Source organism: Saccoglossus kowalevskii, chromosome 3 (genome assembly GCF_978046115.1).
Source record: "Saccoglossus kowalevskii chromosome 3, keSacKowa6.1, whole genome shotgun sequence".
Taxonomy (NCBI): Eukaryota; Metazoa; Hemichordata; class Enteropneusta; family Harrimaniidae; genus Saccoglossus; species Saccoglossus kowalevskii.
Window position 1 is genome coordinate 16,738,447 of NC_140643.1, and position 12,102 is coordinate 16,750,548.

At 37.4% G+C, this 12,102-nt stretch overlaps 1 protein-coding gene across 1 annotated transcript; it reads right to left on the minus strand.

Annotated features, from left to right (window-relative positions):
- Positions 1-268: 268 nt before the first annotated feature.
- LOC102807051 (aminopeptidase N-like) lies at positions 269-11,680 on the minus strand. The gene is made up of 17 exons (XM_085497318.1): positions 11,094-11,680; positions 9,911-10,184; positions 8,936-9,056; positions 7,206-7,360; positions 5,993-6,106; positions 5,724-5,861; positions 5,471-5,602; positions 5,136-5,317; positions 4,954-5,042; positions 4,515-4,648; positions 4,164-4,367; positions 3,590-3,666; positions 3,194-3,301; positions 2,670-2,840; positions 1,737-1,865; positions 1,022-1,094; positions 269-573 (listed from the first exon to the last, which is right to left on the minus strand). The coding sequence occupies exons 1-17, from the start codon at positions 11,678-11,680 to the stop codon at positions 418-420; spliced, it is 2,844 nt and encodes a 947-aa protein (XP_085353444.1). The 3' UTR covers positions 269-417.
- Between the last annotated feature and the right edge of the window lie 422 nt (positions 11,681-12,102).

A 12,102-nucleotide genomic window follows, 5' to 3' on the forward strand; every position in this document is an offset into this window, starting at 1 on the left:
CTCGGGAAAAAAAGGTGGAATAACAAATAAGAAAATTCTGAAGATCATATGCAATGAAGTAGGAAGAAGACATCAAGATAATCGTGCAATACAATGTGTCTTTTGCAAAGTAGTTATTGTTATTATTAGGAGTTGATATTTCCGGTAGTTTCATGTGTGTGGTATAAAGCCACCTGTGTTTTAAAAGTCAGAGACTGACTTTAATGATTACATAACAAATACACAATCGAGTATAATATAATATAAATCGCTGCTTTGATGCAAAACGTTTTGTTTCAAACATTTACATTTTATTTAGACAGTACATAAACATCAAAATGATAAAATATGGGAGTGAAACTGTATTTAAATGCATGAATATATTAGTAATTCATCACACTGTGTGTAGGGACTTCACAGTTCATACTATTCCACTATTTAAATATCCTTTGTTGTTTCCATGAACCAAGAATACAGTTGTACGTAATTTCTATCCATCCATGCGATGTTCAAATCAACCTGGTGAAGGGCGTCGTAGAATCCAGAAGCTGCTGGCGCCGGCATGTCGGCATAGGCTACTCCAAACATGGTCAACTGAAATGTACAAAATGGTTTTAATCACCTGATGTTCAATGACGTCTACAAAAACAAACCACCCGCCGTGATGCTCGAAGTTCTCTTGTTCCACTTTGCTGAACTGTGTGTGATATGCTAGGCATTTTATTATCAATATATTGTGTTTTTTGTAACAACCAGAATACAATGAAAGTTTTTAAACAAATATGTGAACATATTCAAATATTGACCAATCACACTAGTCCCTGGAAGTATAATAAACAACATTGTGACGTTACATAACTGTCCCGATCGGTGTTTATTTCACAGAACTACCCCCGTCGAGACAACCATTTTCTGCCGACTGGTATCTAACAATATAACGAACACGTTATTTGAATAAACCTCAATAAAATGACTCGGAAAGTTGTGGAATAGAACGCCTGTCATGAAACAGTAAATGTCACAGGAAAACTTTGTTCCTCACCTCATTCTTGTCGCGTTGTGTGTTCATATCTTCAGAGAAACCCCACACTATATCGTACGAAGAAACGCCATCTCTAGCAAATGAAAAAAAACACGAATATTTTACAAAAAGAGTATTTCATAAAATACCTCTACTATAAAACAATCGGCTTACTTATAACGCTCTTGGCCAGTATTTCACTTTTTCACCGTTGTATCTTGAGATGTAATTTGTTGACGCTAATTCTATAAAAATGTTTATAAATAATTCTATAACACTATGTATGACTGTTCTAAAATGTTTCCAAAGTAAACTTTAATGCGGAGAGTTACTAGAAATCTGCCAGCTTCAGACTTACATAAGCAAGCAAGCAAGCAAACAAACAAGAAAGAAAAAATCAAGCGAGCAAACGAACAAACAAGCAAAAAGCAAGCAAGCAAGCAAGCAAACAATAAGCAAACATACAAGCAAACAAACAACAAGCAAGCGAAAAACAAGCAAGCGAAAAACAAGCAAGCAAAATGCAAGCAAACCAAAGACAATAGAAAATGTCTAATGTCTTTGAGCAAACACGCAAGTAAACAAATATGCAAGTACGCAAGCAAGCAGACGAGTAAGTAGGTACGCAAACAAGCAAGTGAACAGTAATTAGTGATTAGTAATGTTTAAATCATAATCTACTGACATCTACAAGTTAAACCCACAGAGCGCTACGCATGCGTACAGTTTGTCTTACCTTTCCAAAAAATCAGCAAAATTGTCTAGCGTATAAGACCAGGCGATTGGATAACCGATAGGTGAATTACTCCTGGCATTTTCAATCCCTTGACTTATCCATCCACCGGCATCGGAATATTCGATGTATCTATGGTGTACATAATGGTGTTAAGCCTACTTTCCTCCTCTGATCCATGAGTTATTGGGGGGACCAGAATTGTAATTGCATATTACAGTGTATGACATGGTGGGAGTGTGTACAAAACCTTGTAAACAGTCGCTGGGTTGGTGTGGCTTGTTAGCTGGTGTATATTTCTGGTAGCGGGCTTCGAATACGAACACAGCGTTCAGCACTATCAATGAGGTTTGATTGACAAACCTCATTGACGGTGCTGAACGTCACTTACATAAAAATTAAATTGAAAATTGCAATTGATATCACTGTGATGACGCATTGATTGTGGAATACGGATGAGTGTCCAAAGCATGCGCACTGCGTACAGAATATGCTAATAACCTTTAACGAGGTTATGACGTATCTCATGAATATTATTTGAAAGTTCAATTATTAATAGAAAGCATTTATTATGAAACGCCAGAATCACGTATATTCGGTTGACCCCAACTCTGCCCATTGTGGTAATTGGAAGACTGTAAACGCTTTCTATCATACTAAACTGGTCACCAAAATTAACAACTGTTTATGGCTTTTACACTGTAATCTGCATGAGCGTAAGCATAGGTTTCGATTGTATACAGCGCCACCAGTGGCTGTTCCCGGCTCTATGCTCTATGCGTCTAGCTGCGTACAACCCTTATAAATGTGTTGTGTTCAATGTTAGTTATATTACACATTATGCTCGATTGACCATCATTTCTGTCATCATGTCACCCGGCTGACTGATGAGTACAATATGTATGTGCGATGAATTTATGTACACTATCTTCCTACCTTGATAGAAGCCATGCTATCTGTGTGCATGCCATCGCAGACTGTAAGTGTAACTTGTCTAAGGCTGGCGTTGTTAGACTTTCATACATCTCCATCGCAAACTCCCACTCTCGCTCGTCTCCGTACCTGATAGCAGTACAGTACACCGTTGCCTTCGTATCATCTCTTATTCTGCAAATACAAATACATGAACACGTGTTCGCTACACTGTAATATTCCCTAGTTCATCATATTTACGTTGCGTTAATTATTAAACCATGTTTAATGCCGGTACTGGTGGGCATATACACTGGACACATCTCTACGTCTACCACGGCCCTGTGTTACGTGTATTACGTATATGTTCTATTCAACAAATTTCAATAAAATTAAAATTAATTAAAGCAATATAAAATAATATAAATGTCATAATTACACAAAATACCATTATTGAAACCAACACGAATTCAAATGAGACTATAGACACTTTGTCTGTCTAAAGCGAATCAATTGCAGTTATCGATCTTTGCTCGCGTGATACTTACGTGTTATCACTCGTGTTCATCCAGCTGCGATACTGCCGAAGCGATTCATTAATACAGTCTAAGTTACCATGACTACATGCAGTGTTGATAGCGTTTATTCTATTCATGCTGTGGCAAAAGTAAGGAATTGTTGGAAACTCGCAGCACGATGTTGTGCATGGCGAATGCATTTATTGAAAAAGACACGTATTTGTATCCTTCCTGGACGTGTGATTTGATATTTCACTACATGTCTGTATAAACAGACTAAAACAATACGCACCGATTCGTCTAGGACGTCGGATAAAACAATACGACATCAAACTTTCTCAGCAATATATAGTGTTACACAAATTTATGGTTAAATTGAATCTTCTTCTAAATGGATGTCAGAAAATTCAAAGTGAAATGACTTACTAAGGCAGATAATCGTCTGAAGTGAAATCCCATCCTAGTGCATCGTACATAGGTGTGATCTGTCTTCTGACATATCTCTGAAATAAAAAAGGTTTTCATGTACGTCAAAGTTGTGGAAATCGAGTATAATGGTATTGCCAAAACGAGATAAAAAACATATCCGGTCCCACACAAAAATGTCATATATTGCATCATCGTCTCTGAGATTACCAAGGTGATAGATTGACGCCTATTTAATTTATGATCCGAGAATTGCATAATGGCGAAATCATTGTAATGCTAGATTTCGGAAATGACGATATAATGCAATCGTTTCATATCACGTGTATGCAATATACATGGATAACTTCCGGTCACCTTGGCCGTGGATGCATTTTCAGCGTCGTTTACGAAGCATGTGTTCCAGGCTAAATATTCGAAGTTGTGTTATCGCAGGGAACGGTACAAATATATAAATACATAGAATATATATTTATATATTTACGGTTGGCAGGTGACGTTTAAAGCACATAAACTAGCGTGCATATCATTGTTACAATAGCAGATTCTGTAACAATACCATATTTGCACTTACTTCATAGTAGCCATACGACGTGGTTCTCTTTAACATTCGTTTCGTGGTTTCAATGTTATCTGTGAGCGCCCTCCACGGATTGTAATCCGATTCCTCCTGCATATACTCCGTTATTTTCCAGGCAATCACTTGGTCCAACTGATGTCCATGGGATATAGTAAAAGAATCCGATATAAGGGCCGTACGACTTCTGACTGGGATCACCTAAACAATGTTAAAATGTAATATGTTATTAAAATAATTTTTCCCTGGCAATTTCATTCATTGCATCTCGTGTTGCATTATTTGAATGAAACTTAAATCGCATCATGATTTAGTTTATTATATACATAGATCTTAACTACTACTTACCAGGTGGTCGTCTTTTAACTGATCAGCCAATTTCTCCCAATCATTATTTTGATAATTAACACGATAATAGCCGGTTTGGTTGATGTTCAATATTATCCAGTCATTATCACTAGCTCCATTGAGTTCAATGCTGGCTGTAGGAAACAGAGTTTTACTACTTGATAAACTGTTATAACGTTTTTTATATTCATTCAGGCTGGAAACGTGGGAAAGTTTTTCTAAATTATATCTGTATACAGCTTATCATCGAAGAGACTGTTAAGTTTAATTTAATGTATAGAAACCTGGTGTGTCATACAGTCGGGCTTCTGCCTTACTTTTCAATTGAAATATGTTTAACAATAATACTGTGACAATGCAACAAAACTGGAGAAACAAGATTTTCTGGACCGTGACATATCACGAATAACGGTAATGTAGAAATAGTTCAATTTCTCACCTGGACCTCTGTTTTGCCATTTTAGAGCAGGGTTCTTAAATTCTTGCTCCGATCCGTGGGTGTAAGTAATTGGTACGTACCATTTATACCTGCAAACCAATGCATAGAACATCACACCCACACAAGTAGAAACGTCTGATTGCAATGTATAAATGAAAATATACATGCCTAACATTTCTTACCCTAAATCGTCGTACTTAGAAGATGGTTCATCATACGGGTCTAATAAAAAGTGACTCTGATTCGTATGAAGTATGGTTGCGGTATTCGCATCACGCCACACTGTTACAACTGGGTATCCCATCTGAAGTGTCCATGTGTCCATAATGAGTTTAACGTTCAAGTTCGTCTCTCCTTTAGCGGCCTACAAAGTAGGGGTTGCGACAGTGGTAAGTGATATAGTAATACAGAACTATTCTATTCTATTCTATTCTATTCTATTCTATTCTATTCTATTCTATTCTATTCTATTCTATTCTATTCTATTCTATTCTATTCTATTATTACGGCAACTGACCTCTGTTAACGCCGCAAATAAATCGTCAGAAACGACATTGTCATGGTTGTGCTCCTTAAGATACGAAGTAAAACCATCGTTCAGCGTATCTTTGGAGAGAAATCCAGCCATCATGTGAGTTATACTTGCACCCTAAAAAAATAAACAAATCTTTCCATAAATGAAATAAACAAAAAACATTATAACTAATAAGCTCATGAAATTTATTATTCTTTGAAAACGAAATGTACAGTATGGCCCACAATTCGTATACCTTCAGATACGATATTATGTCGAATATATTAAGCACTTCTTCTTCTGTTCCCACTGGGTAAATAACGGGATGGGAATCGCCTGTAGAGTCAGTCTCTAATGCCGGGTATAACGTAGCCCATTGGAAAACTTGTTGAAACTACAAAAGAACATATGAACAACGAAACTAATATTGTAGATGATGGGAATCGGCACAAACTCATTTACTAACTCATGTAGCCACATGGTGTCCAAAATATTTGAACACGGTATTTGGTATTTCTCACTTACCATTTCCCAGTCTGTCTCGGTGTGGTGGGTGCCGACGTACTCCATAAAACTTGAAATACCTTCGTTGAGCCAAGTATGATCCCACCATTGACACGTGACTAAATCACCAAACCACTGCAATTGAGCGAACGTAATGTCACGAGATATAATGGTTTAGTTGACACAGAGGCCCTGTACATTAACAAGTTATTGTCAATAACAAATCGCCGTCCAGTTTTAGGGACTGTCAATATTAGTGCCAAATAATTATTTACACTATTTTTCGTAACATACATGATACAAAGTAGAGCCACTTTATTTGTGCGATTCATTTCTTTATTCTTCAAAAACAGCAATTGTTAAAAACAAAATAGCCCCCAGTCAGTCATTTTGAATCAAATCCGGGGAAAAAGGACGTGCATCAATGACCTGTCCCTTAAGGACATATTAGGTTTCAAAGAAACATGTTCATAAACGACCGAGATCCAGTTCCGGAATTGCAAAAATGTTTGACTTTGATGATTTGTTGAACCATGAAACAAATGCATGTGCTTATGTGTGATATGAGGTGTCATACCTGAGTCAAGTTTGATATGGTCGCTCAAAGCATGTCTGATATATGACCCTGAAACAAAATCGCCGCCAGTCGGCCATTTTCCATCCGATCTGAAAAAAAATGACGTGCCAGCCCATTTTGTTCAATGAACATCCAAGTTTGAATGTAATAATATTCATGCAATTCTGAGAACCGGTTCCGGAATGACAAAAATGCTTGATATTGATGATTTTTAGTACTAAATTGTCCGCCATTTGGCCATCTTAAATCTGGTGATGAAACAAATTCATGCATGTGCTTATCGTGATATGATGTTTGTGAATGTAATCGACCCAGACATGTCTGATACAACTCCATTGTTGAAATATGAGAAAAAGGCATTGTGAAAAAAAAATGTTTCGGATAAATCATTGATTTCCATTCCTGGAATAGAACATGACTTGAGACATTCAAAATGGAGTTACATGACAAGCCATGAGAGAATGCATTATACTTAACTATCGGCAGTTTTCTTGCCTTATATCTGTTACAATTATAACAAAACTTTAATACGGACATCAAATTGATGTTTGAATTTGTTAACGATAATGTCGTTCCGTTCTTCCTCAAGTTCTTTACTACACAATTCCACACTACATGTAGTTGTTAATACCATAGTATTTTGGAGGACTATCTTACCTGATGTGCTATCTCGTGGGAAACAAGGACATTTGCTCCTTCCATTTGAGAAGGTGGATCTGTGTCTGGGTCGTAGTAAATACTTGTGTCTCTGTACATTATTATACCCCAGTTTTCCATCCCACCGAAAAAGAACTGAGGCACGGCAATGTGGTCTACATAATATAAGAAGAGACAGGTGTAATGTCATGAATTTGTTTTCGCGTATCTGTTGGTCGACTTAATTAACTGATTATTAGCGAATTGCTATGTTATGTCTGTCATCGTGTAGGCCTATTTGAAGTTTTGGACGGAACTTGGCTCAGTGATTTGGAACTAATTACGAGATATCCGTCGCGATTCTGACAGTTTATATCCGTAGTTATTAATGTAGTGAACGATTAATCAAAAGATATGACGTATTCAGTACTTAGTGTGATTGGCTTTATGATTGAAGGTTACGCCCTAGAGTCTTTTTACTGCTTTGTAATTGGTTAGAGTTTTGAAAATGAATAAAGAGAGTTTGAGTTGGTCTTGGCGAATACTCCACGACAGACGCCGTAGAGAGAGTGCAGTCGAGAGTCCAGTCCAGGGGCGAGCCTTAAGGCAGTCCAGTCTTGGGCGAGTCTTGGTTCAGCCTTGTGAGAGTCTTGGGGACTTTTCCCCAGGGCGCTGTGTCTTATAGAGTGCTCGATTGACCGACTAAGACAAGAGCTGAAACGTGTTTCATTGTGTGTGCCTTATTTGACTGTAAAGTTAAAGTGACTTTCCCGATCCCGTACCTCAAGGGGACGAGATAGAGAGACGAGACGAGTTTCCCCCCTGACACGTGTGGAGACCCCCGAGAGAAGAGATTTTACCCCTGATAGTAATACGCGATAGGCCATCCATCCTTAGATAACTGGCACAGTTATATGGCACAATTGAAGAACTCGGATTTACATTGTTTGATTTTGTTGATGGTATTTTATATCTAAGAAAATTACACCTTGGGAACAGATTTTTTCAGCATATGTAGTTACCATCTAACTTTATGGAGTATTACATATGTCAAAATCTGTCATCACAAAGAACTTCAACTCTCTTTAGATGACTGCAGAGGGCGAGGGTAGCAAATATGATGTGAACAGTTAACACGTTTCTAAGGTTAAATTTTGGTACGATGCAATATATTTTCAATACAAGTACATTTTCCAAATTTGCATTTCGTAATAGCTTTACGATTTCCGCTATTAGATACATTAAATATTGGAATGAGTCATAATATAGTTAAAGCGCGGTAGTCGTCGCGCTGCGCATGTGCCACATTTGTGTTGATAAACATTGATTTTCCCACAATCCAATGCGCTCTTCAAATGGAAATCACAAGTATAAAGATTGACCTGGTCGCGACTTGCACTGATTACCGCCGGTGACTCTTTCGATACCTTCCAATAACATGAAAATTACTTAATTAAAGCTTGGAAACGTCTCAGTTCGTACTCGTCGATTCGCGCAACAGTCAAAGTCGTCATCTTTGTTTTCATGAGACTCATATATCTCGCACATGCGCAGCGCGACGACTACCGCGCTTTAACAGTTTTTCTCGATCAGGGACACCAACGTAACGACACACATTCTACATTACTATTCGTTACTGTACGTAACTGTTAATTTTTTCTCGATCTATTTGGAAATAAATATCTTAGTAGAGAATCTGGACCACAACTAGCCAGTCATCGCAATAAATTAAACTAAACCATTAGGCTCACCTAACTTCGGAAGTTCGTAGGGTACGTCTAACACCTCTTCAAATATTTGCAGTTGTTTAGTGGCGATATCCAGTGTGTACTGAAGAATGTCCATGTTTTCCTTTGATCCCCATACGTTTACCTAAAATAAATGTATCGGGAACTTAGGGATTATAACAAATATGGTTCGTTAAAATTGAATGGATTTGTTTCAACGACGCAGATAAATATAAATATAAATATAAAGTTATAGAATATTAATTACCAATTGTAAATGAATAATTAGTAATGACGTCCGACAAGGTAAGGAAAAAACACACAGACATGTTGCGTTTAAAAGACAGTTCTACTTATTCGTAGTCGTTGTTTTAGTTGTTTACTGGGTAGGAAAATGTCATATATGTAATCAGTAGTTGTGTGAGCGCATCTAGAGAATACTTTTTTTAGATTAATATACCCCCTTATGCCAACTTGAACTATTACGGTTTTCGGGTTGTCGTGGTACGGTCTTTCATGCATACATATGACGTAGTGATTTGCTTACTTGGTATTACGGTGTCAACCGTGCTGTCGTTTTCATCAGATTCAAATGCAATGAAATAAATAGCTTGCTTAATAAGCTTTCAATTGATAAACACAATATAGTTGTCACAAAAGCATTTCAGGTTTTCTGGTGCATGTATTCTAAAAGCAGTTGGTGAAAAGAAAAGCTCAGTCGCCAGATATTAAACAGCATATGTATTTAATAGTCGAATATACGTTAAATTTGTGACACTTTTTGCAAGTTCTATGGTGTTTTCATGTTAGAGAAAACAGTTCGCAGACCCATTTTCGTATTATGACGACATCATAATGTAATGCCTTTAAAGGATTGGTTGTAAGTACAGCAATTCAACGAATGAATAGCGTATCTAATATAGCCATAGATGTGGACAATTTTTTAAGGGATCACTTAAGCAAGCTTATGGTCTATAATATTTTACAATCATAACTTACCGGTGTACCTCGATCTGTGTAATCAGTAATGTTTACATAGTCAGCGACAATAAATGCGATCAAATAGGTCGACATCGTCGGCGTTCTTTCAAACGTAGTCTTCTCCCATCCAGCGCTAGTCTCCGTGGTGCTAATAATAGGCATATTGCACAACGCCAGTCTTGTGTTACGATACTCCAACGCAACGTCGAAAGTGGCCTTCATATCTGGCTCGTCGAAGCACGGAAACGCTCTACGTGCAAATGTCAGTCCCAATTGTGTGCATGCAAGGCGCCTGAAAGGAATTGTATGGTACAATGATGAAACATTGAATTGACTAAACGAGTGGCAATGCATGACATGTAAATTGTATTGTTTTGCTAATATGTCAAATTGTCCCGTTATGTCCCTGTTCAATCTGTCTATTTAGATTCTGATCATAAGTACCCGTTTTGTTCTCTTTTGAAATATCAGTCTAGTTTGTTTATGTCGCACTTGGCGTTTGACTTTTGGTTCGTTCCACTTTTCCATTCAGATTTAGTCACCCATTTTAGTCTCATTTACCGTTGTGATTGAATAATTTGTATATTTTGAATGTACTTTGTTTAAAATGAATTATGAAAGGTACTAGTAATAACATAACACAATTTTGCACATTTCAAACGCATTTATTAGATTGAGCTGATAGGTAGTGAGAATGACACTTAGTCGAATCTATTATGTTTGTAAAAGTTCCCAGAAAAAATTATGAGAACAAAGAGATTTGACCTCAGAATATGTAAATATGTATGCAAAGTCCTGCAATGGAGCATTGTGATTGGTCGGTACTAGCTGTGTTTAAACAGGAGTTGCAATTTAATTTTCAGTTTAAACAATGGGTGCAGTAGAGGGTATATACAGTATACCAATTTCAATCCTAAACCAAAACAATTACAATTTCAATTTAATAAATAATAAATTAAAATGTTAACAGAGTAGAGCCTGTCAAAATTGCTTTCACTGCACACATGGAATCAATTTTACCGTTAAATTCAGTGTATTGCTTCACTTTTCATACAAATACAACTAACAAAGGCACGCTGCGAGAAGACAATATTATTCTAATAGTATAGATAAATACGTTTATCTTAGCACCGATCTATATCGACAGAGCAAATAATTGAATGGACTATGCCCAGTCTGGGTTATTGCTATGACAATTTACCTGTTTTCGCCATTTACGACGTAGTTAGTGTAGTAGTATCCCACATTTGGTGTCTGTGCTAGCGACCCTGTATATGCAACCGACAACGTGTAATTCTCGCCTTCTATCATGCTCGACTGTAAATTAAAATGCACAAATGCAAATTCATATTCCCGTTCAATGTCGATATCGTCTGTAGGGTCGCCTCCGCTCTCTGGAGTCAGCGTTGCGGAAATCACAGTTACGCTCTCATGGGCGTGCAGGGTAATAATATCAGTGGATTTTAAGCAATTTATCTGTATTTCTACGGTCCCAGAAAAAGTGTATTGTAAATCACCATCTTCATCGTCGAGATACGTTTTTATATACAAGTTGTAATGTATAGGCAGCAATGTATCTGGCAACCGTCCATAGAACGGCTCCAGCGTGTCCTCGGGTATATCTGGTTCTGGCGGTAATCCCACCGACTGCTCAACCGGCTCCACTTCGTCACACTCGGGTACATAGTATGTGATGAGCACTGCACAAGTTAACAACAAAGCCACCGCTACGATAATCACAATGCCCGCACACCTAGACACGAAACACCCATGCTTTTGTTTCTTCATGTTGATCGCGCTTTGCAGTGATGAACGATTGACCTTCCTGATAATAATAAACTTGGGTGTTTGTTTTGACCAGGGAGTATCAGGTTAACAAAGTGAATGAATATGATGACTACAAGTGCAACGACATATAGTTGTGAATTATTAACCTTGCTTTTACACTGTTCCTGCAACCGCAGCGTCCTCTTTGGAACATCACCCACGAGGTGTACAAAAACATTCGTTCAAGGTTACTATTCAAAAGTTTATAATCACACTACTAAACAACATACCGTATAAACCTTGTACGTCTGTTTATTAGTACCAGACAATGTCTGGACATCACAAATACGCATCGACTCCACGGTCAATAAATACACCAATTGCAATAGGAGCATTCTTGTAACCGTATCCTTGATTGGAATTTGATTTAAATGTGAAAAAAA